Genomic DNA, 25475 nt, shown 5'->3' on the forward strand with positions numbered 1-25475 from the left:
CAACATTGTGACTTTACTAAATGCTTCTGAATTAAACATTTTAAAATGATGAAAATGGTAGATTTTATGTTATGTGTATTTTACCACAATAAAAAAATGTTTAGGGGAAAAAAGATGGAGAAGGTAGAGCATTGAGAAGCTTATACCAACTGTAATATATCTGCTCTTCAGTGCATTTCTCAAAAGCCTGTACCATTTGGAGGTGGTATTCTTGCTTGGGTTCTTAGGAAATGTTTTTTTAGGATCACTGTAGTCTTAGTATATGGAGAAGCACATGTGTTTCATCTGTTAGTTACTGCTTCAGGAGCTGCTCTGACAAGTCTCAGGGCCATCTTACCTATCTTCTTGTATGGCAAAGGGGGCTTTTGTCCTAGCTGCCAAATCCAAACCTTTACAGGTGCATTGCCAGGCAGTTTGCAAGAATAACACATGAGGTAGTAATGTTTAAGGCCAATAGCCCTCTAGTTTAATCTGTGGGAAAATAGAATATTTAACTTTTTCTCATCCCAGTTGGGAGATATTTCTAAGAAAACAGTTGGTGGTTTCAAATGAAGGCATCTTGAAATAAACTAGTCTTAGAGAAGGGAAGTGGTCCAAGAAACTTGTATTATAGCGGCCTCAAAGAATCAAGGGGATGTCTAGATCATTTGCCCAGATGCCATCTTTTCCATGTCCTGGAACTCTGTTTATGTTTTAGTTTTTTTTCCCCCGAAGTCATCCTGGGCTGGGATGTATCCGTTGTATGTCCATTCTCTAGCTTAGCTTCAGTCTGAAGTTGCCAAGCCTTTACCTCAAATCTCAGGAAACCAGGAACCCACTGAAACCAAGATCAGAAAAACCCAGGGCTCCCACCACTGCTGAACTTTGGAGGTTATCTGACCACTGCTAAGGAAATAGGTTCTGTCCTCTGAGTGTTATGGTAAATTTTATATAAACTCATGCATGGTTGAAGGTTATGGCCTTGAGAGGAGCAGATCACTTGAAATGTTTGGCTCACTGTTTGGTATAGTGTCTGTCCTCTTCACAGAAATCAACTCTTCTTAAGAAGACAGAGCCCTTTCCCCTGATATCAGGGAGTTACTTAAACACCAGGTACTGTGTACAGGGATGTCCTAAGGATGTTCACCTCTCTACTGTTATAGTGGGGAAGTTGGAAATAACCTAAATCTCTCCTAGGGAACTGGCTGAATAAACTGTGACATACCCAAGCTATAAATGCTAGGTAGCCATTAAAAAGAACCAGGTCGGCCTCTACACATTGACACGGAGAGATCTGCAGGACCCACTGACATGTCAAGCGAAGAAAGCAAGCTGTGGATCAGTCCTAGGATATGATACTACTTGTATTAAGGCAGAAAATTTTAAAATAATTCCATGCATATCCCTAGGGACATATGTGTCTAGACTTGAACATGGGTAAAAGGATGAACACACATCAAACTGACAGAGTTACTTCAAGGGCAGGGGCTAGAATTGAGGAGAATATCAAGAGAGACTATATGTCCTATTTGAGATGTGTTTATGTTGAAAAAGTATTTATGTCCTGTGCAACTTAAATTAATTGTTTTTAAGTGGAAAAAAAGAGAAACAAAATCATATATTTGATATCTTGTTATTAAAATATTCAAGACCAAATCTATTGTGGCAACTGCTTCCTGTGCGCTGTCCCACAGGAATGCAGTGGAGGGCGGTTTAGGTGAATAACAGTCACTTGAATCATGAGTTATGCATTTGGCCTCTCACATTCAAGACTAGCATATTTTAAATCATTGGTATGGTTCAAGATGCATGTGGCTTGCCCAGGGGGCATGTCAGCTACTTGTGAGCAGAAGGCTTAACTCTTCCCTGTCTGGCCCACAGGAGGCCCTGGAGGCATGCCAGACCCGCATCTCCAAGATGGAGCTGCAACAGCAGCAGCAACAGGTGGTACAGCTGGAAGGGCTGGAGAATGCCACTGCCCGGAACCTTCTGGGCAAACTCATCAACATCCTCCTGGCAGTCATGGCAGTCCTTTTGGTCTTTGTCTCCACGGTAGCCAACTGCGTGGTTCCCCTCATGAAGACTCGCAACAGGACGTTCAGCACTTTATTCCTTGTGGTTTTCATTGCCTTTCTCTGGAAGCACTGGGATGCCCTCTTCAGCTACGTGGAACGGTTCTTTTCCTCCCCCAGATGATGCTGGCACAAGAAGGCAGTGCTCCCCTACCCTCCGGCGAGTGCATGCGGCGAAGAATTAGACAGCAACTTACCTGCTCTGAAGTTTTCTACAACAAGAAGAGAGTTGAGTGAATCTGTTTACATTTAGAATAATGTTTTTTTCTTCAAAAGACACAATTGCAATAGTATTTTTTAGATTTTATCCAAGAAGTTTTTTGGGCAAAAATCTTGGATCATTTTTATGTAGCATGATTTTCCTTGGGATGCAAATCTTAAACATCCTTTAACATGAACCAACAATCTGGAGCACACTGAAGGGCATTCTAAATTGTGGCTTTGAAGGACTGCACTAAAATCCACTAAACAGATGTGAAAACCTGATTAGGGAAACCAGTTAAACCTAACACCCTGCCTTGTCTGGGCTCACCACCTCTCCCCCTCCCAGACTAACTTTACTGTGAAGTCCTACCACATTCCATATCTGAATTTCTGGATTCAGGGTGGATTTTCCTTGTCCGTGGAAGAACACATGGATCTCCCTGGCTTTCTCACCCAAGTTGGCCACTCATGCTAACCCTGGAAGTATGATCACTTTTGAACCTGGTCCCTTAACCTTCGCTAGGATACTGAAGTGAGAGCATCATGCCCCAAAGGATCACTGCACGGTCCTACTGCAGTATTTTGAAGTAGCCCTCTAAATACTTAATTTTAAGCAAATCCCATGGCCGCACTTTTAAGGTTTTTTTAAATATGTGTATAGTCACCAATTTAAAAAACAAAAAATCCGAACAGCATACTTGAAGAATGTAATACTCAAACTCTCAGTGCTTCCTTATGGTTTCTAATAGGATTTTTTATTATTGTTATTATTATTATTGGGTTTTTTTGGAAAGGGTTGGGAGGGTCTTTTATTTTTTCCTTTGAAATAAAGAAGTGATGTTTTTAAATGAAGAAATGTGTGGATATTTAAGTGTGCTGCTCCCTCTTGTCTTAAAACAATTTGAGTAAAGGAAAATTTGCTGTAAATGCTACCCTCTGACACCGTTGTTTTGAGACACAGCTTAAACTCCCTCCTCTGGCTGCTGCTACTGCTTTTTGGTGTCCTGCCACCCCCACACCACCACTTTATGGGCTTGGCTTGGTTGGAGAGGAAAGGGGTGTGCAGGAGAGGAAAGGGGTGCGCAGGAGAGGGAGAGGCTGTTTCCAGAAACCAGCATGATAGGATAGAGGTTTTTTTGCCCCAGAAATATGTTCACCCAGTGACTTTGCGCTGGGATTGTCTTTAGGAAGAATTGAGACTATACTATGAGAGTCCTAAATAATTCCTTGTGTTTTCTTAATTTATTTTTTAACACCCCCTAATTACTGAAACCAAAGTGATGTGGAATCTTCTGTCTGCATTTTGGCCCCAGCATCCTTAATTTCAAAGCTTTATTCCATCTGCCTGAGAGAATCAACTGAAGGTGATTCTCCCTAAAGAGCAGAAAGGGACATGTCAGGTTAGAAGGACCCAAGTTTGGGGTGTAAAATGTTGTCAGCTTCCTATTCATCTAGACTGACTTATTAACATGCCTGTGCTCAGTAGACCTTTATAGACAGTTTAGAAAATTGAACTGAGCCTTCTTCCCCATCCTATAACCAGTTCTACTATCCTGGTGGAATTTGGGCTTTTAGAGCCTATCTAGAAAGCTTGGTCAACCTTTTCATATTCATAGTATTGAATCACAAATGAGGTTCCCTATTGGCCTCTGTTCTGTGCGAACAGGTGATGAGCAGGGGGCACATACTTTGCCCTGAAGGGAGCAGCAAAGCATGCTCTGCCCATCTCCACTGTACCAGGAAATTCTTCTGGAACTAGATTAACATTGCCTGTCTGTCTGAGAGGATGGTTTACGTGACAGCTCCGGCTAGCCTCCTGTGACTTGGCAGGCTGGCCTTCTCAGAGTCAGAATGTTGTTTCCATAATCATTTTGATATTTTAACTCAGGTACCCCAATCTTAACTCCATCCCCAGATAATTGTAGTACACCTGTTAGCTCTGTTGACCTCAGAATCAGTGCCCAGAGCAGGGACCACAGGGGTGATTTTTCTTTTAAAAAATTAATTGGAACCAATTTATGTTCAGGCCAAAACCAAATTGTTCCCAAGCCTCTATATTTAAAATGTTAACTTTGCCTAAAAATATTGCAGTGACTCTAGGCAGAAGTGCCAAAGGACACCATGACCTTGTTGAACTAGCAGTTTTCCCTAACTGTCTACTTTAGTGTAATCACACAGAGGGGGAAGAGAGTCCCACAAAGTTATTGGAAAGATGCTGTAGCCACAATCCTTCAGTTTTTCTAAGATAGAACTTTTGAGTCCCCTGAACTGTGTAGAGGCTACGAAGTATTGTGGGCACTGGAAGTCACTGGCTAGGTGGATTGAAATTGATCCCATGTGCCTTGGGACAGTTTCTATCAAAGGAAGGTTTTCACCTCTGGAAACCTGCCTGAGCTCCCAGCCAAACAGGCCCGCACTGGCAGTCCATCCTCCACTCTCAAACTGTCCTCTGAAGGACCTCCAGCCTAAGTTCAGGCACAGCAATGGCTTTCGAGCTCTCTTGTCCCTTGATTATTCACCAGGCCCAACAGTTGTCTTCATTTAATGCTGTGTGTAACCATGCATCTATTTTCTTGCCTTCCTTCCACTTTGTGCTGCCCATACCTGTTGCCTTTGAGTTTCTTTGCATTGCGGCTGTTCTTGGATTCTCTTATCTATTCAAAGCTCTTCTATAACCTTGCTCTAATGGTTTAACAGTTCTGTGGATGGAAACTTCTTGCTTTAATGCTTCTCTTTTAAAGACTACATGCATTCCCTTTGAAATGAAGCATTCCTGGATTACTGGTTAGTGCTGGTTTATGAGGCTGACTATGGTAGCCTGGGTAACTGTTCAGGTTATAGAGTGACTAACATTTTACCTTTTTTATGATAATTGAAGGGCACTTCTGTCTGCTCCAATCTCAGTTCTTTGGAAAGATATTCAGTACATCCTAGCAAGGAAGGCTTTCTATTCCACTGGCTCCTTAAGAAGCAGTAGTAGATTAAATTTTACACTTCACTGACTGGGTGGGGTCTTCTCTCTCCCCTATGCCCCCTCCACCCAATCGAGGTAAAATTCTGATACCAAGAAAAACTCAGATCAAGCCTTCCTTGCTAGCCATGTCATAATAATGAGCATAATTTTCATGTGGTCTTCGCTGTATTTGGTTTTGTTTCTGATTTCATATTCCTTTGAGGTACAGTCAGATGAAATGCTGAAATTCAAGTGAGTTTCAATGAGGAGCTGCCTTTCAGCTTTGGAAAATATGCATCCAAAACAAAACCAAATAGTATGATCAAAAAATTGACACAGGTTAAACTATGGTTCCCACCCCCAAATGAAGCTGGGGATTTTGAATGTGGCTCTCAGAGTTAACATTTCTGTGTGTCGTGTATGCTGAGTGATGCCCTCAGTAGGATTGACTACTAGACTGTAAGTGTGTTTTATCAAAGTGTGTAAGAATAAAAACTCACTTGCACGAATTGAAAAGTACAGAAATGACACTTGTGAACGTGTGAACATTAACGCTGTAGTTGATAGATGTTAAGCTGCTAATTGTTGAGAGAGAATTACATTTATGTTTTGTCCGGTTGCTGCAGATTCTCAGCAGCACTTTTACTGTACATACAAATTGAAATAAAGACCTCAGCTATTAACGAGGTGGTTGGACTCGGGTTTGTTTTGCTATTTATTTTTGCATGTTCAGTTCCAGTGACAAGTTTGTCAGTCTAAGAACATTCCACTAGTTTGTGCATTAGAAACCCTGTGTGTGTGAGTGAGTGTGTGTGTGTGTGTGTGTGTGTAGCCAGTGTCTTAAAACTGTAAATGATAGCTGATAGCTGGGTAGCTGTCACTGTCTACCTGGATTTTATACACTTTCAGATTGGCACTTTGCCACAGTTCCTTTAAGCTGGTAGGTAAGACTGCCTTTTAGTGCTTTGGAGGGAGTTCTTAAGAGGCAGTACCCCCCAAATTCAGCATCTGATGACCCCAAATGGGTGTAATAATCCCTGTCCATTGTTATAAGGCTTTATTAATAAACACATGTTATGATGGGAGTAAAACATTTAAGGAGTAAAAATTTACTTTGTAAAACATTTAAGGTTTGAAGTTCTACATTCATGAAAGGGATTATCTTCTAGCCTAACTCCATCTATGGTTTTGTTATAGATGTAGTGGTTTCTATTATGGCTTTTCTTTGATGATATCTAGAAGGCCTCTGGAAATCAAGACGCTTTAATCTTGCCTTTTTGTGATTTTTTTTTTTTTTTTTTTAGCTTTGCTGTGCCACGGCATGCGAGATCTTAGTTCCCCAACCAGGGATTGAACCCGTGCAGTGGAAGCTCAAAGTACTTAATCTTGCCTTTGACAGGGTACCAAACAAGGTCCTCATGACTTGGACCTTAAGAACCCCAATATGAATATTGAGATGTTTAGACCACACTTCTGGCTTATTGGTTCTGTGCCTCCTACCCCATCTATAAACTAGAGATATCACACCCATCTTGATCCCACCTGGTGGGTGATGTGAAAGTAGGAGATGTCTCTTGTGAAAACTTTTAAAATTGCTATGAGAATGCTCTTAAGCTTCTTGAAATATGGACAGGGCTGCCATGTACAGATGTGCAGGTTGTATACCAGCCAATCCCAAGGGGCCATAAGTAAGCTACACTGTGAATGACACATCCTAGCGTTTCACAGTACACAGTGGGCACACAGAGTGGCCCTGACTGCAGGTGATAGATGACATCAAAGCCTGATCTATTGTCATCCATTAAAAACTTTGGAGAGAGGAAGCCTGGAAACATAAATCTGAGAAGCTGTGGTGTAGGCAGCGGACTGGGGAGGCAGGGGATAGGCATGTGGCCAACTAGAAAATGTCGGCCTCACCTAAAACATTCAACTGTAGTATTTTTAAAACTCTGTGAGCTGAACTAAACTCCTGGCCAACTTGTGACCCCAGATCTAGGTAATGAAGAGTAGCTAACGTTTATTGAGTACTTATTGAATGCTGGGGCTTCGTGTTTGGTATTTGACATTCAGTTCTCACTTAATTCTCCCTGAGGTCTTACATAGGCCTTGTCATCCTCATTGTCTAGCTGAGGAAATGAAACTTAAGTGGCTTGCCCAAAGTTATACTGTTAGGAAACAGTAAATGAATGTGATGGAAAATAGATCTGTGAAACAAATGAAACAAAATATGGGTGTCTGCAAAGAGTTAATACAGACCAAGAAAACAGTCAGCTAAGTAGAAAATAGGCAAAGATTCACAGAAAAATAAATGAATCACCAGTAAGCATTCAGTAGAAAATGTTCAGCCTCATGTGTAAATCAGTGCATTAAATGGAAAAAAAAAAAGTGAAATAGTATATTGTCTGTTTGTTTCCAAAATAGTTTTGTTTGCATAAATATATGTGTGTAAGTATATAGAAATGAAACCATGTTAAGCTGTCCCAGTAGTTACTTCTGGGAAAGGGAGTGGGAGGAATGATGGTGAAATAGGACTTTCACACTTGACTTGTATAAAGTATGAATCTCTTAATATGAATGTATTTATATATCTTTAAAAAAATCAAAACTCTTATGCTGCAACTAAGTCCCGGCCCAACCATGTAAATAAATCAATAATTTTTCTTTTAAATCAAGACTTTTAAAAAAGAAAATAACAAGTCCATTGAGGAGAGGTGGAAAAGAGTTGACAGTGGTCCTCATGCCAGATTGTCATAGAACATCTTTTTGCTTTAGGATTGCCTTAGAAGGAGCTCTGGATCAAGTTTGGACCACCCGTTGGGCTCTCTTCCCACCCTGGATTTCTAGGGGTGGAGGTCAGATGGCCATCCCGCTTCCAGAGGGGATGTGGGGCGGTGGGCTTGCAGCAGCTGGTGCTGCCTGTTAAGTTCAGCCACTTGTTCATCCTACAGCATTTGAGAGCCACTCTGTATACCAGACCAAGCTGTGAATATGTGCTCAGTCAAGGGGAGAGGAACCTGTGTTGTAGTAGAGCTGGAAGCCAGGTGTGGGAGCAAAGAGGAGGAAGCAGTTCTGACTGAGCAGTTGGGAAAGGCTGAATGGAGGAGGCAAGGTGTCTGGGCTGAGAGATGATGGGTTTATGGTGAGTGGAGATGAGTGAGGAGGTCCTTCCAAGTTGAGGGAACAGTATTGACATAACCACGGAGGTGACAAAGGCCAAGGTGAGTGGTTCAAGCAATGGATGAGAGTCTCGGAAGGCTGGGGCGGGGTGCCTGGAAGAATGTGTGAATCAAGGACAAAGTTAAAAATAGTTGCCAAAAATTCTGACCACCATGCTGAAGGTTTACCCTGGGGCTGCAAGAGGTGTCGAGTGGTCTAGTGACCCATCCTGTGTTTATAGGCCTTTCAGAAGGAAACAGTAGCGTCCTTTTCATGTCATCCAAGTCAGTTGGCTGGTTGAAAAATGCTGTCTTTTGGTCATTTGCCTTTTGATCCTATTTGGTCTTTTGCCTTTTGATCCTAACATGGAAGGAGCTTAAATTTTTTATTTGATCTGGGAGGTGAGGGTATAATGACGATATAGGAAGCTCAGAGTTCAGTTCGTATATATAAATGTGTGTCACTTCTGGCATTAGAATCCTTAAATTCTACAGCAAGAGTACTTAAAAATTTATTCAGGCTTCTGCCTTAATGAATGCTTAAAGTGTCTAAAGGAATATTCTTTTAGAAGACGTCATTTCAGTCGTTATTGAGACTCTATTAAAATGTACAGCAAACCATGATAAAAATAGGTTATAATAACCACTATACCTGAGAGAGAGGTTGTGAGGATTAAATGAAATTACTGTGCAGTGCCTCACCCAGCTCCAAAAATGGTCTCAATTATTATTATTAATAGACTGAGAATTCCTTGAGGACAGGGACCAGTCTCACTCATCTGGATCTCTTCAGATGATGCCATGTCTCTCATTCTTACCTGATGAAGGACCCTGTAGCCAGAATTTGGGCTGTCAGTAGCCAGCTCTAGCTCTTGAGTTGGTTTGGAAAACAAAACAAAACAAAAATGAGTGTGTGTCAAGAATACTCTGACCGTAGAAACAACAAAAGAGAGCATCCCAGCCACAAAGAACAAAAGCTGGCAGGTGGATGCACATATGCTGGGCTAAGGGGCTAACAGTAGATTTTACCAGTGACTTCTTAACCACAGGTAAGGATGTGGTTGTGTTCATGGCTGTTCAGTGCCTGGAGTGGTGCCTGACACATAATGGGTGCTCTTTGAAAAGTGGAATTTTAAAATTGCTACATATTGAATCCTTAGTTTGTGCCAGGCACAGGACCACTTCTTTTACTAATTCTTACAGTTGCTCTGAAGAGGAGATGGTATAATTTCCATGTTACAGATGAAAACAAACTCAGGTGTTTGTGTTTTATCCTATGGGCAAGTCGTTTCACTAGTAAATGGCCAAGTCAGGGTTTGAACTCAGAGACCCTGACTCACACTGCTTTATGCACTGGAAGCATTTTTTTCTCTTACTCTTTTTCAGTAGGTATCTCCCAGAACAGAAATGAAACACTTCCTGCTGAAATTCACTGAATTGTCATGACCAGGTTGCCAGCCCAGAGACTCTGACTTGGATAATTGGGGTGTTATGCTATTTGCCCCTGCACTAAAACAACCCAGACTACTGTACTTATTCTTTTTTGAAAATAGCAGCTTTGTGGCTGTACCATTCAGTTCCCTCGTGTAAAGTGTTCTGTTCAGTGGTTTTTAGTCTATTGATAGTTGTGCATCCAGCATTACTAATTCCAGACCATTTTCATCACCTAAAAAAGGAACCCTCTGCCCATTAACTGTCACCCTCCTGTTCTCCCAGCCCTAAGAAACCACTAATCTACTTTCTACTATAGGTTTGCCTATTCTGGACATTTTATATAAATGGAATCACACAATATGTGGTCTTTTTTTGGGGGGGGGGCACACGGGCTTAGTTGCTCCGTGGCATGTGGGATCTTTCTGGAGCTGGGATCGAACCCGTGACCTCTGCATTGTCAGGCGGATTCTTAACCACTGCGCCACCTAGGAAGCCCAATATGTGGTCCTTTGTGACTGGCTTTTTTCATTTAGGATGTTACCAAGGTTTATCTATGTGGTAGCATGTTTCAGTACCTCATTCCTTTTTTTTTTTTTTTTTTAATTTTATTTATTTATTTATTTATTTATTTATTTATTTATTGGCTGTGTTGGGTCTTCGTTGCTGCGCAAGGGCTTTCTCTAGTTGTGGCAAGTGGGGGCTACTCTTCATTGTGGTACCCAAGCTTCTCATTGCGGTACCCAAGCTTCTCATTGCGGTGGCTTCTCTTGCTGTGGAGCATGGGCTCTAGGCATGCGGGCTTCAGTAGTTGTGGTGCTTAGGTTCTAGAGCACAGGCTCAGTAGTTGTGGCATACAGGCTCAGTAGTTGTGGCATACAGGCTCAGTAGTTGTGTCTCTCGGGCTCTAGAGCGCAGGCTCAGTAGTTGTGGCATATGGGCTTAGTTTGCTCCTCAGCATGTGGGATATTCACAGACCAGGGATGGAACCCGTGACCCCTGCATTGGCAGGCGGATTCTTAACCCCTGCGCTACTAGGGAAGCCCCTCATTCCTTTTTACTGCTAAATAATATTGCACTGTATGGGTACATGTTTTTATCCGTTCACCAGTTGGATGTTTGGGTTGTTTCCACTTTTTAGCTATTATGAATAGTGTTGCTTTCAACATTCACATACAAGTTTTTGAATAGGCCTTTGTCTCGTTTCTCTTGGGTATATACCTGGGAGTGGAATTGCTGGATCATACAGTAACTATGTTTAACCTTTTGAGAAACTACCAGACTGTTTCCAAAGTGGCTGAAGCATCTTACGTTCCTACCAGCTGTCTGCATATCCTCACCAGAGCTTGTAATTATCTGACTTCTCAATTATACCCGTCCTGTGGGTGTGAAGTGGTATCTCATGGTCTTGATTTGCATTTATGTGTTTTTATACTAATATCTCTTTTCATAAGCTTTCCTTTCTATATCCCCCCAACGCAGGCTGTAGTTGTCACATTTCATTATTGCCAATGTGCTTACCTTACCTAGCAGCCTTTCATTTCCCCTCTAAACACTGCTTTTCATCTACTGTGGGCTGGGATTCCATATAACTCAACTTGTCAGAATTCTATCCAAAGTAAGATTAACTGGGTTCTGAATGAGTCCCCACCAATAACTAAGATATGTGCTTAGACTTTGTGACTGCTGATCTAGCAGCTTTGAGACTATTTCTGCTTAAAACCAAGATTGTTATTTATTTATTTATTTATTTATTTATTTATTTATTTATTTGCTGCATTGGGTCTTTTTTGCTCCACAGACTTTCTCCAGTTGTGATGAGTGGGAGCTACTCTTCTTTGCAGTGCACGGGCTTCTCATTGTGGTGGCTTCTCTTGTTGCAGAGCCCCAGCTCTAGGCGTGCAGGCTTCAGTAGTTGTGGCACATGGGCTTAGTTTGCTCCTCAGCATGTGCGATATTCACAGATTGGGAATGGAACCTGTGTCCCCTGCATTGGCAAGCAGATTCTTAACCCCTGCGCCACCTGGGAAGCCTCAAGAATGTATTTTTTAAAAAAGAGAGTGAAGAAGGAGAAAGAGAGAGAAAGAAGGAAGCAAGCCTGGCCTCCCACTAACTGTATGACCTTGGACTTGGCCCAAGTGCTCATGTAGGTGTCCCTCGCCCCTCCCTTGCTTCCTGTACTGCCTCATTCCTCTGCTCCTTTGCATGTGCTCTTCCCTCTTCTTGTAGTGACCCCCCCACACACACCCTATTTGTCTGGCTGACAAGCTCTTACTCTTTTAACTCTTTATTAAGGAATCTTTCAAACATAGGCCATAAATGAATAGGGTAATAAACCTCAAAGTACAGTTACCAACTTGTGGTCAATCTTGCCTCACCGACACCTGCCCTCCTCTGCCCTCTCCCCTCAAACTGGATCTTTTTGGAGCAAATACCAGGTAGCATACATTATTTGTCCTTTTTGATTTTTCTGTAGGTCAGATTTTTTTTATTAAGGTGAAATTCACATAACATAAAGTGAACCATTTTAAAGTCAACAACTTGGTGGCATTTGGTAGATTCACAATATGGTACAACTACTGCCTCTATCTAGTTTGAAAACAGTTTTATGACCGCAAAAGGAAACCCCATCCCTGATAAGCTGGTGCTCCCCATTTTCCTCTTCCACATACTCCAGTCACCATTCTGGGCTCTGTCTCTGAATTTGCCTATTCTGGATGTTTCATATAAATGGAATCATCCAAAATGTGACCTTTTGTCTGGCTTCTTTCACTCAGCGTAATGTATTCAGCGTTCTTCCATGTGGTAGCACGGATCATCCCTTCACTTCTTTCCGTGGCTGAACAGCACCCTGTAGGGGCAGACCACATGTTGTGTACCCCTTCATCCGGTGATGGCCGTGAGGATTGTTTCTAGCTTTTGGGTACTGTGAACATAGGTGTGCACGTACTTGTTTGAGTACCTGTTTTCAGTTCTTTGGGGCATACACCTACGCATGAACTTGCCGGGTCACGTGGTCATTCTGTGTGCAACCTCTTGAGAACTAAGCAGCCTCTCCCCTGTGAACCCTGCCCTGACTTCCCCACATAACATTTAGGTGACCCTGGCTTTGTTCACCTACCTCACTGAATGGTTTTTTGTTTTTGTTTTTTGCTTTTTTTTTTTTGGTTTATGTGTGGTCTTGTCACACTATGTTGCTTCCTCTGGTAACTGAGCCCTTTGTCAGGAAACACCTTCTCCATTCTCGCTCCCCATCATTCAGGTGAACTAATCCCATGATCCTGGCTCAAGAGTTGGACAAGTAATTCAAGTCAGGCCAGTCAGAGTTGGTCCTGAGGCTCTTGCTGGCTGAGTTGGGAAGGAGGGGCTCTTCTCCCTCAGTTTGCTATCTACAAGGACCCTGTGTCCCCAGAGCTGCCGGGAGCACAGCCTGCCCCAGCATGAGGTCAGGAGGGAGGGAGGCAAAGCCAAGACAAGACATGGACAAGAGAAACAGGTTCCTGACAAACCAGTTTGACTCCTTGATACTGCCATGCTTGAAGGCAGTTTCATCTCTTGAACCTCCCAGTGTCATGGGCCAGTAAATTTCCTTTATTGCTGAAGCTAGTTTGAGTTGGGTTTTGTCACTTGCAGCCAGGAGACACACATGATGGTGGACTCATAAGGGACTGTCTGACAATACACTCCCTTCCAGGACCACACCTCCCCCCACTTTCTGCCGCCATGCTATCTGCTCAGGAATTGCCGTATTCACAGCCTGATACTGTCAAGCTTGGGACCAGAAAGAGGGTCAGTCCTATTTCTTTGGGTCATAGGAGCAAGTAAGTGTGAAGTTCCTGAGAGGTGTTGGCAGGGAGAGACCCCAGGCAGGCAAGGAGAGGTGAAGCAGGGCACACCCCAGCACCCCCAGGGCCTGGCCCAGCTGCAGCAGCCAGCCCTACAGTCCTTGCCCTGGTTCGGTTGTGTAAGACAAGCCTGTGTGCCTCTAACTAGTTGCCCTTTGGGAGCCCAATCTAATTCAGGCCATATTTCTGTAATATGCCTAGTCACATGTTTCCCACAAGCTCCTTAAGACACGAACAGCTTCTGTGTCCTTCACACCTGTGAGGCGCTCTGCCAGGGCTCCTGCCTGTGTGAACACACTGTTGACTTTATGTCAAGTGCTTCTGCATCCTCGGAGCCGTGCTCAGTTGTTGTGTGGGTGTCTTGTTTAATCCTACTAGATGCTACTAGATGGAACTGTGTGAAATTTCCAATATTCAACTGTTTTTTGAGCTACAAAAACAGCCATTTCATATGGCCCAGTGTCATATGAATGGTATTTTGCTGATGAGGCCAGAGAAGTTGGTCTTGCCTGAGGGAAACTGGGTAGAAGACAGCGGAGCTGATGGGAAGGGGAGGCCTTGACTTTTGGGTGGCGTGGGTGAGTGAGAGTAAGGAGACGGGGAGCAAAGTCTTGGAACAGAGCCTGGGCCCCCATCTGTCTTTGGCCTCGGGCGGCGAGAGCAGAGGCCAAGGGCCCATAGGTGCTGTGTGCCTGTCCCACGGCTCCTGGGAGCCCAGCCCACAGCAGAACAGCAGGGCTCATTCAGGGCTCGGTTTGTCCTGTAAATCCCCTCTGGTCAGGTGGGAAGAGCAGTGTGCCTCTGGGGAAGGTCTCTGCCCAAGCCTGCCATCTGTGACTTCAGGCAAATCCCTCCACCTGTCACTGCCACCTTAACTCCGCTGAGGAACAGGTAACAAGGGCAGCAGTCTCAGGAGGTTGTTAGGAGGGTGTCATGAGTTAACCCTTGTCAGGTACCCAAAATAGCACCTGACAGGCAGTAAATGCTCAGTGAAAGTCAGCCAGCCTTGCTGTTATCAGAAGCCGGGCTCCCTTATACACGTTTTGCTACACCTGACAAAATGCTGCCGCCCCCATGCTTGCTGTCACCGCCAGACCTTCGCACGTGCTCTTCTCACTGCCCTGCCCTCCCTCTGTCTGCTTAGGGAATTTCTCTTCTTCCTTCAAAGAGCCTCTCTTCTCAGAAGTCTTCCTTGACCAGGCCTTCTCCCCACATCCCCCAAACAGACCAGGAAGCCGTCCTCACTCCCTTCTCTGTGTGTCCGGTCCAGTGCAGGCTGAGCTGGTGTCTATGACAACTGCACAGTGAGTGGTGGTGGAGCATTTACATGACTGTCAGTCCCGCTGTACTGTGAGGGGAGCTGGGGAAGGGCCGGTTTCTCTCCTCAGGGACATCAGACTCTCAATGGCTTCAAGTGTGAAACGATCAGTGATTGAGATAGAAATCTCCCAGCTATAGGACAAGTACCAGAGGCACTTAAGTCCGGCGTGTGGTGGATTCCCACACTTCAGACCCAGGTCCCTGGGTCTGAAAAGAACAGCAAACTGTTTAGCTAGCAGCCCCCACCCCTGTCCCTGACCCCGAGAGAATTTGGAAACACTGCACCCTCTCACACATTTTAAAACTGACATCTACAGTATTAAAGCTTACATGGGTGCAAAGGATGTACTTTCCAGGATGTTTTAAATACTGACACTGTGAAGGTGAACTGTCTCATCACTCTGTAACGCACCCAGTGACGCGGAAGAGCACAGTGATTGGATCCCCAGTGTCCCCCGTGTAAACAGCACACAAACAAGCTCTTCGTTAATGAGGTTTTACCTTACTGTTTTCTCCTTGAAACTCATATTCAGTTCCACTCTCCCCACAAAGTTTTAGCCTAATGTAATATATTCTTATGCCTGAAAGTCTCTTATTGATTATACCATCTTCTCTGTAGCAAAAATTATAGATGTAAACTGGTTTTAAAAATGTTTAATTTTCTGAGATCATAAGTCACTAAGTGTTTTTAAAATGTTATTCTGGAAGGGTATGATTACAAATATTAGTATGTGATTGATCAAAACTGTAAATATTACAAATTTTGATAGATACTGATTAAACAAAATATTATAGATTGCATTTTTTTGTGAGATGATTGGATTTCCCCCATTGTGTGTACCTATTGATAAATATTACTTATTTCTACAGCTTTATCTCTTCCTTATTCTCATTTTTATAGGTATAAGCACTCAGAAATCTTGTCCCATAAATAAGGAACAGAAAAGAAAGGAAGGAGTATTGGAACAATGTTACGCAATTATTTTAACTCCTTTTTGAGTTTTACGCCAAAAATCAATAGTAATCCATCATCAAGAATTATTTTTTGTTGCAACTTGGTGATAAGTAAATGAGGGTTCCATATACTATTTGTGTATGTTTCCATTTTTCATAATAAAAGTTAAAGACATCATGGCTACTCTCTGTTAGTTGACAAAAGGATTGCGCCCTCCTGCAATTTTGTTGCAAAAAACAGAAACTACTTGACTGGCCAAAGGATTTATCTCCTAGAGCCCTCGGAGCTCTTCTTCCTCTCCAGACCCAGAGGAGGACTTCCAACTGGCCTTACCTACAGGGGGCATTTGCCTTTCCCAAAGCAAGAAGATGCTTTCTCAAGGAGTCAGTGCCCCACGTGAAGACTAGTGGGTGACTGTGATGGACCCCTTGGCCAAGGACATGGGGAAATGGGTCAGACCAGGAAGAATGAAAGACTCCATCTCAGAATGTAAAGTGCATTCTCAACCCCCCTCCAACCTCTCCCACACCCCCTGCCCAGTACCTGGCACCTTTGAGTGGAGAAGACCTGAGTGGGACCTGCCCAGGGTCATGCAGTTAAGAAGGGTGAGGCTGGAACTCTTTACATCCATCTTTCGCAATTACTTCAGCCCAGGAAAAGCTTAGTGAATAAATTTCATTTAAAATAAAAATGAACAACTAAATGTGATCCTGGAGTGGATCCTGGATTTGGAATGGGGGGCTGGGGTGGGGGAATGCTATAAAAGACCTCGTTGGGACAACGGACAATATTTAAATAATATTTTGCAGAGTAAATAATAGTATTGCATCATGATTGAATCGCCTGATCTTGAAAACTCTGTTGTGTAATAAAATGATCTTGTTCTTGGGAAATACACACTGAAGAATTTAGGGTTCAAGGGGCATCACGTCTGCAACTTACTCTCCCGATGTTTGGAGGGGGCCTTGAATATGCAGAGAGGGGATCAGAATGCTAAAACTTGATGAATCTGAGTTAAGAAAGGGGTCCAAAAGTTCTTTGCACTATTCTCACAATTTTTCTGTAACTTTTAAACGATTTCAAAACACACTCTGGCGCCTCAAGCCCGGTCTCTGGCGCCGCCTGGTGGCTTCTATGGGGAGCGCACCCTCCGGGTCGGAGACCCTTAAACTCTCCGCCTCGGGCAGCGGCTCGCGACGTCCCTACGTCTAGCCGTCCGGCCCGACCAAAGCCTCCCGCCCAGGGCGTCTCTGCCTGTGCGGGTCTGATTTTCCTTTCATACGTCCGTCCGTGTCTGTGAACCGCTGCAGGCGCATTTCTTCTGGTAACCAAGGTGAGGTCGCGTTAATCTTGGTTTGAGAGGAATCGGAATTTCAGAGCTTCCAACCTGGATGGAAGGGAAACTGAGGCCCGGAGAGGCCAAGTCGCCGAGCGTGGCCAGAACCCAAGCCTTCCTGACTTCTTTACTCTCTGCAAGCCGCTGGCCTGAACCCCGCCTTCTCCTCATTGGATTTGACTCAGATGCGCCCTCTCCCCTGAAGTCTGGGCTCCGCGACGCCGCTCTCTGACTTCACCCCGCCCTCTGACTTCACCCCGCCCGCCACGCGCCTCCACCCGCCGGCTTCGCACTTACGCAGCACATCCTTGTCTCCGGGCCTTTGTGCACGAGGTCCCTCTGCCGCAGCTCTCGCCGGGGCTGACTTCCTCCCGTGCTTTCTGCCAACACATCACCTGCCGAGAGCCTTCGGCGACCACCCAGCTACCTGAGCGCTCCCTCACTAGTCTCCCCGTTTGCGCAACGGTGCAGTCACTAATTTGTCGTCTACTTGTTGCTCTCCGCCCCTCTGCCCCCACTGGAATGAGGGCCCCCGCGGACGGGACCCTGTCTGGTTTCCCGGTGCCTCCCCAGCGCCTGGTATTAAGCGGGGGCTCTGCAAGGGCAGGAATATGTGTCCCGCCTCGATTCCCCATCTTTGCGCCCACGTGACCATCGGCGAAGGAATTTCACCCCCCACCCCCACCCCGCGACATCTGTGGTTTCTGAGGGGCTCAGAGCCCCAAGGGGGAAATAGGGGGTGGTGGCCCTGGCCTCTGGGGACAGTTTGCTGGCCGGAACCAGGAGCACGGCCGCTCCCGATACCGCGGAGCCGGCGGCGCGGCGGAGGACGCTGGACTCCGTCCCCGGCGCTGGCCTCCCCCTTGCGGAGAAAGAGGGACGGCGCGGACCGGGGGCGGTTCTGCCGCGCGACCCTGGGACCCACCCGGGACGATGCGGGGCGGGGCCGGAGCGGCCCGCGCGGACCCTGGCCCCCGCCCACCCTGCGCGCCGCTTCCGGCCTTTCCCTGCCGGGGCGGGCGGGACGCGCAACCGCGGAGGCCGGGGCTGCCTCGGGCGCCGCACGTCCGGGGCGGGCCGGACTGGGCAGCGCCCCCGTGCGGGGCCGGGGCCGGGACGCCGGCGCCTCCCCGGGCCTCAGCCGGCGGCTCCCTAGGGGCCAGCGTCCACCCCCGCCCCGCAGGCGGTCTGGCAAGGGGAGTGGAGGCTTAAAACAATGTTTGTTTGTTTTTTCCTATTGAAGTATAATTTACATAGCGGGAAATGGAGAGATCTCAAATATGTACAATTTAATGAATTTTTACACGTTTATACCCTGTAACGAACTCTCAGAACAAAACCTTCCAGCTCCCCAGATAATTCCCTGGTGCCCCTTCCCAGCCAATCCCTGCCTCCAGCCCCAGCCCCTGGCAACCACTGATCCCTCCTTTCTCCCTATAGCTTGGCCTTCTCCAGAATGTCCCACAACTGGAATCCTCCAGTATGGAGAATTTGAATCTGGCTTTGAGATTCATCGTGTCGTGTGTGTTCATAGCTCTTTCCTTTTGATTCCCTCGTATGGCTGCACCTTATTTGTTAATCTCTTTATCGGTTGTGGGACATTCCAGTTGTTTCTGGTTCAGGGCAGTTATAGAGCTGCTATACACATTTGTGTACAGGTTTCTGTGTACATGTGTGTTCTCATTTCATGTCAATACCTAGGAGTGGGATTAATGGTTTGCCAAAGTCTACATTTGACTTTGTAAGAAACTACTAACTGGTTTCCCAGAGTGTCTGCACTGGTGCTCTCTCTCTCTCCCTCTCTCTCTCTGTCTCTCTCTCACACACACACACACACACACACACACACACACACACACACAGAGCAGCGTGTACAAGTCCCTGTCGCTCTGCATCCTTGTCAACACTTGCTATTGTCAGTCTTAAATTTCACCCATTCGAGTGGGTGTGGAGTTGTCTCAAGAGAGTGATTATTGACTCAATAAATGAGCAAACACCCAGAGCACCCCAGCCTTCAGGATGTCCCAGTGGTTTCCAAGCCTTTCCTTAACCTACTTCCTCAACCAGGCAGTATTTAGGCACAGGGAGGGGCCAGAGTCAGCGCATGTGCACACTCTGGGTGGACAGATGCCTGTCCTCATCAGTCCCTAGGACTGAGTCAGCAGGAACCTTCCTATGCTCAGGTCCTTCCCAGATCCCTACCCCTGGGGAAGGAGCTGGCACTGAGTCCCTAGGTCAAAATGGATGAGGCTGGATTTCAACTTGGGTCCTACCTGCTCAGCTATCCCAAACAAGGAGACTGCTTGGGCTGCTACAACAGGATTCCTAGAATGAGTGGTTTACAAACAATGGACATTTATTTCTCACAGGTTTGGAGGCTGAGACGTCAAAGATCAAGGTAACAGCAGATTTGGTGCGTGGTGAGAGCTGCCTTCCAAGTTCAATACAGGGCTACATTCTCCATGTGCCTTCACGTGGCAGGAGGCATGAGGGAGTTCTCTGGGGTCTCTTTCATAAAGGCACTTATCCTATTCATGAGGGCTCCACCTTCATGACCTACTCACCCCTGAAAAGTCCCACCTCCTAATACAGTCACATTGTGGGCTAGGATTTAACAGAGGAATTTGAGGGGGATGCACTCAGTCTGTAGCAAGAGCCTCTGGAAGAATCATTGAAAGACAAATGAGGAAAGAAGGGAGTGAACGCAGGTGCTATGTTTGGAATCCAAGTATGTGGGAGGCAGGCATCAGCCCATGCACCTGGCAGGCAAGTAGTTCTCATGGCTGGACCATTGGGGGCCACCACCTGAATCCACAGGGCACCTTGAGGCTGGGCTCTGCCTCTGAAGCCCCTTGTGATCTGAGTTTTGAAGACAGGGAGCTGGTGCTAGGAGGGGCCTGCCTCCCTGCCTTCAACACGTTTACTGCACATCTGCTGTCTGGCACAGAGCACCAGCCCCTGCCCTGTGAAGGTCCCAGTCTGGCAAGAGAGATGGATGACAGCTCCCAGTGAGCACACTGGTCCGGGAGGGCCTCTTTGTGGCGGGACATTTGAGCACGGACTAGAGTGGTAAGAAGGCGGCAGCCCTGGGGAAAGGGCTTAACATGCAGACGGAACAGCAAAGGCCAAGGCCAGGCGGTGGGAACATGCCAGGTGGACTCAAGCAACAGAGAGCGAAGGGGACAGTGGAAAGAGCCGGGGTTGGCGAGGGTGCCGGGACAAAGTACCACAGCTCAACAACAGAAATTTGTTTCCTTATAGTCCTGGAGGCCAGAAGTCCAAGACCAAGGCGTCGGCCTGTTTGCTTTCTCCTGAGGTCTCTCTCCTTGGCCTGCAGACGGCCCCCTTCGTGCTGTGTCCTCACATGGTTGTTCCTCTGTGTGTATACTTGTCTGTGTCCTAATCTCTGCTTATAAGGACACTAGTCCTGTTGGCCTAGGGCCCACCCACATGACCTCATTTTAACTTAATTCCCCTTTAAAAGTCCCCATCTCCGAATACAGTCACATTCCGAGGTACTGGGGGTTGGGACTTCTGTATATGAATTTGGGGGGGACACAATTCAGCCCATAACAGATGGCTTTTGCTCTCAGGGAGGTGGGGGCCTGGATAAGGGTTGAGGGAGAAGAGACAAGATCTGATTTGCATGTTAATAGGATCCCTCTGGCGCCACAGCCAAGGATAGACTGCAGTGGGGGAGAGCAGAGGGGAAGCTACTGCCAAGGTCCAGGCTAGAAGCTGGTGGCTGGACCAGGGTGTTAGGGTGGCTGGGGAGCAGGGGTCAGACTCTTGTTATGTTTGGGAGGTGGGGCCTGTAGATTTCCCAAAGGATGGATTGGGGAGGGGGGAGGGGGGAGGGGGAGGGGCATTGGGCCCTGGGGCCCTGGCTGCGGAAGGCGCCAGCTTACCCTTCCTTCCCCTTGGTTCCTCGTTCACCAGGTGCCTACTGTGTGCAGCCCTGCCGCCACGGGAGAGGCAGGCGAGGCCTGGAGGCAGAGCCCAGGACCTGGGGTGTGCTGACGCGGGCCTTCTGCTCCTCTGGCCCTTCTTCCCAACTCCAGGCGGCAGAGCCTGACCCCCTTGGACAAACATCTTGCGGCTGTTTCCGCTTCGCCTGCCCGGAGCCCCAGCCTGGCCTGAACAAACACTCGGGACCTGTGCTTCCGGCCTCAGCTCTGGGAAAAGCCCAGCCAGGGGCTGCTGAGGTCAACCCTGGAGGGAAGTGGGAAGGAGGCACCAGGTCCCGGCATGGGGTCCGCCCGACCTGCCTCGGGGGCCTCCTGCGGCTTTGGTGCTGGGCTTCAGTGTCCCCACCCGTAAAATGGGCCTAATCACACCCACCTCAGAGGACCCTAGGGAGGCAAGAAGCACCCTCTGGGCCTGGCACTGAGAGGAGGAACACTGCCCACAGGGCTGTGAGAGGCCTGGGGTGGGGAGGAGCTCCAAGGGACTCCCCCAAGGGACCAGAGTGCTGGAAGGGGCCAGATTTAAACTTCCCTCCGATGGCCTCCCCATTCTTATTCCCATTTTCTGAAAAGTGTCCCACAGGGCTGCATCCTAGTCCTGTTCCCATCACTGCAGAGCCTCCCGGTGTTGCTGTCAGAGACTAGGAACCAAGCCGGGGTGGGGCAGCAGTGGTGAGACATTCCTGACAATGCAGGTACGTGAACACGGCTGACTGTGGGGAGTGAGCTCCTCGTCCCTGGACGTATGGGCAGAGGCAGATGGATGTGCAGGAGGCCACCTCGCTAACACTTCTGCCTCAGTAACTGCCCCTAGCGCCCTGTGAACTGTGGGCAAGCTGGTGGGTTCTGGGGTCAGAAAGATCCAGATTCAAATCCCACAGCTTCACACCCATAAAACTGTGTGAGCAGCCCCTCAGTTTCATGGGTGTGAAGGGGGGGCTGCTTGGGGACTGAGTGAACTGGTCAGAGGAGAGCACCGACACCCACAGCACTCACCCACTGAGGGGCTGGCGGAGGCCCATGCCAGGGGGCACTGGCACTGGGTCTTCTGCCTCCACTTCACTGGGGGGTCAGGGCTGGTCCACCACTCAACCCCCTACTTGAACGCTTTGCCAGAGAAAGCCTCCCAGCTGGGGTTTGATTTTGATTTTATTTTTGTTTTTCAGGCAGGATCTGGGAGCAGAAACAATGGAATTAATGTGTGTGAGGTGGGGTTTTTGGTTTTTTTTTTTGCTCCCCCCCCCCGCCCCCCTTCAGAGCAGCTTCTCATCTGGGAGCCATGGGGTTGGATTCCCACCTCATCTTCCGGTCTTTGGAGGAGCCACCAGGAGAGGATGGGCGTGGGCGGGGGAGGTCAGGAAGGGAAGATCTGGGTGGGGAGGGGAAGGGGAAGGAAGGTCCAAGGAGGGCCAGCAGTAGGGAAAGAAGTGGTGTGCTCCTTCTTGCCTCTGGGTCTTTGCACGGGCTGTCCCCTCTCAGCCCCTGTCCCTGTTGGTAGCCCTGTGCCTCCTTGAGATCAGGCATCATCTCCTCCAGGAAGCCCTCCCTAACCTCCCCCACCAGGGCTAAACTGGTGTCAGCGCCTTCCTACTCTCATTAATCTACACTTCATCTTCCACTGTGGGCTGGTCCTGCTGATTTACAGTCTCCTGTGCAAGAGACTCAGCTCAGCACGGGGCCTCAAGACGGCCCTCGGGACAACAGCTGAGTAGAGCACGGAAAGGGGGAACCAGTCCCCGCACTGTGGTCCTCACTGTCCGCTCACGGGTCTCGATCTGGGAGGGAAAAGGCAACTGGGGAGGGAAAGCAGAGGGAGAGCCTGACTCAGATGTGAGGCCAGGGGGTCTGGGAGGGGGTACAGGCACAGAGAGGGTATGGATGGGACAGTGCACAAGGGCTGGACTCCAACGACCCTGGCTGTGTCACTTTGGGCAGTGAGTTCTTCCTGAGCCTCAGTTGCCTTCTCTGTAAAACGAGGATAACAGCAGCACCTGGCGAAACTAACTTGAACGGCCTCAGGGCGAGGCCCAGGAGGCGCCCTGCAGGTGCTTCAACAAGCTTAGCAAGGGCCGGAGCTGGGGATGGTGCCGCGGAGGTTGGCTCCCTGGCCGGGAAGGCCCAGGGCATGGCAGCGAAAGCAGAGCCCCAGACCCTTAACTCACAGCCGCGCACGCAGCTACTGCTGCTAAAAATAGTGCGACCCGCCACCCCCGGCTTTCTCCTGGCATCCCCCGCGAGGGGGTCAGGGGTCCTGCAAATGGAAGTGAATGACAGGCAGGCGGGGATTCCAACCTGCCGAAACTCACGCTGTGACTGTAGCATTTAAGAGCATCTTCCGAGGCTTCTCACTTAACCTCTCGGCCCCTGCTCTATCACGCGGGGAGAGCGCTGGATGGGCAGGAGGGCGTCCGGAGGGCCCGCGCTCCTGCTTCCCATGCCCAAGCCTTGAGGTCCAGAGACCCTGGGGTTTGGTAAAGAGAGAGGAACCGGGAAAAACACCTGCACCTTTGGGCTGGATAATAAAAGGGGGACAGGGCTGGCCGTGGCTGTAACTAGCAGTTACAGGGCACCCAAGCAGAATGGTACGGTCCCGCCCACCCTTACGCAGGCGCAGCACTAACCATCACCCACCCCCGTCCGTCTGTCAAATAGCAGAGCCCACGCAGGCACGCACGGCGTTTGCCTGGCCCCGCCGCGAGTTAATGCTGCATGGCAGCCCGGAGAAACTGAGGCACAGAGCAGGGCGGTGACTTGCCAGGGAGCTGCAGAGCTGGGGTTCCACCAGTGCTGCCTTTTGAAGGGGCCTGCGGACCACCCAGGTGAGCCCAGGCCTGGAAGTTGTGTCTGAGGGGAGAGGCTGAGGTGGGCAACCTTGTTAGCCCTTGTTGGGTGAGGGACCCCAGACAGGTGGCCAGCTGTCCTGCACCTCTGTCTCTCCGCTGCAGTGGAGCTGAGTCTTTCCATTTGGGCTGTGGGGCAGCGACGGGGCCCCGGCTGGGCTGAGGCAGCTGATTGTCCACAACCCAGGCTCCCACCCCCACTCGCCTTCCCTTGGTAGGTGCACCTGCACTTTTGGCCTCTGAGTCCCAGCAAAAATCCACCAGAACCCACATCCCCCAACCCATGGCTCTTGTCCCGTGTTGCCTTTAACACAAATAATACACATTCTCTGATGAAACTGAGAAAGTTCAGACTCGAAAGAAAAACTTCAGATTCCCCCCTCCACCCCACAAAGCATCAGGGTTCATCCTGCTGAATTCGCCCTCTCCCGACCCTGTAACCCGCGGCACACACTCTCAGTGGCGGGGTTTAGGGGTGCCTGTTGGTAGCTGCACTGCACATCCAAGCGCAGGTCCTGGGGCTGGAGCTCGGGCTGTAGAAGCCCTTGGTTCCTGTAGGGGCAGGGGACGCCCAACCTTGCCCTTGGCATGGAGGGGGAAGTGAGAACAGAGGGGCAGGGATGGGGTGACATGGGTTCAGTTGAGGAAGTGAAAGTTCTCCTGTGTCCCCCCACCTCTGACAGGGCTGACTGCAGCCAGCCAGCACTGCCCCTTGTCCCAGATGGAGGTTCGCAGGGTGGTGCCCCCCGCAACCCGGCCAAAACCATCCTGGGGCCCCTGTCTACAGTGCAGGGAGGGCGGGGTTCCCCTGCCCAGGGATCCTCAGCTCAGGGGTACCAGCCCAGCCTCAGACCCCTGACTTTGGCCTGGCCAGCCAAGCCTCTTGAATGAGGACAGGGAGATCAGGGCCAGAGAAGGGGGGACTTGATTGGCTCTGTTTTCAGGTAGACACTGAACCGGGACTGGAGACCAGCCAGAGCCTCAAACACCTGCCCAGACAGTCTTTTTTTTGGGGGGGGCCATATTGGGTTTTCGCTGCTGTGCCTGGGCTTGCTTGTTGGCGAGCGAGGGCTACTCTTCGTTGCATTGCACAGGCTTCTCAGTGCAGTGGCTTCTCCTGCTGCAGCACACGGGCTCAGTAGTTGGGGCTCACGGGCTTAGTTGCTTCGCAGCATGTGGGATCTTCCGGGCCCATGGGTCAAACCTATGTCCCCTGCATTGGCAGGCAGATTCTTAACCACTGCACCAGCAGGGACGTCCCTACCCAGACATTCTTGGTGGCGGCCTCCTGGCCAGTGCTGGTGTCCCATGAGCGATCTCCATGGTCACACAGAGCTGGGTGCAAGTCCCATGCTATTCTCTCTGCCATTGTGGCCTTGGCAAGCCCTTGCCTCTCTTTGGAATTCTGTAAAACAGGCCA

The 25475-nt window shown here is 48.4% G+C and overlaps 1 protein-coding gene across 8 annotated transcripts in view; it reads left to right on the forward strand.

Moving 5' to 3' along the window:
* TMCC1 (transmembrane and coiled-coil domain family 1) overlaps nt 1–16542 on the forward strand; it is a 221740-nt gene extending 205198 nt beyond the window's left edge. For 7 of the 8 annotated variants that reach the window (XM_057704386.1, XM_057704387.1, XM_057704384.1 and 4 more), the window contains one exon: nt 1861–3107. In XM_057704386.1, the coding sequence (XP_057560369.1) occupies nt 1861–2175 (315 nt within the window). In that variant the 3' untranslated portion in view covers nt 2176–3107. Of the gene's footprint in view, nt 1–1860; nt 3108–15860 lie in introns of those variants that run through there. The other variant, XM_057704385.1, reaches the window with a different exon arrangement.
* Nucleotides 16543–25475: the final 8933 nt, after the last annotated feature.

Source organism: Hippopotamus amphibius, chromosome 13 (genome assembly GCF_030028045.1).
Source record: "Hippopotamus amphibius kiboko isolate mHipAmp2 chromosome 13, mHipAmp2.hap2, whole genome shotgun sequence".
Classification (NCBI taxonomy): Eukaryota; Metazoa; Chordata; class Mammalia; order Artiodactyla; family Hippopotamidae; genus Hippopotamus; species Hippopotamus amphibius.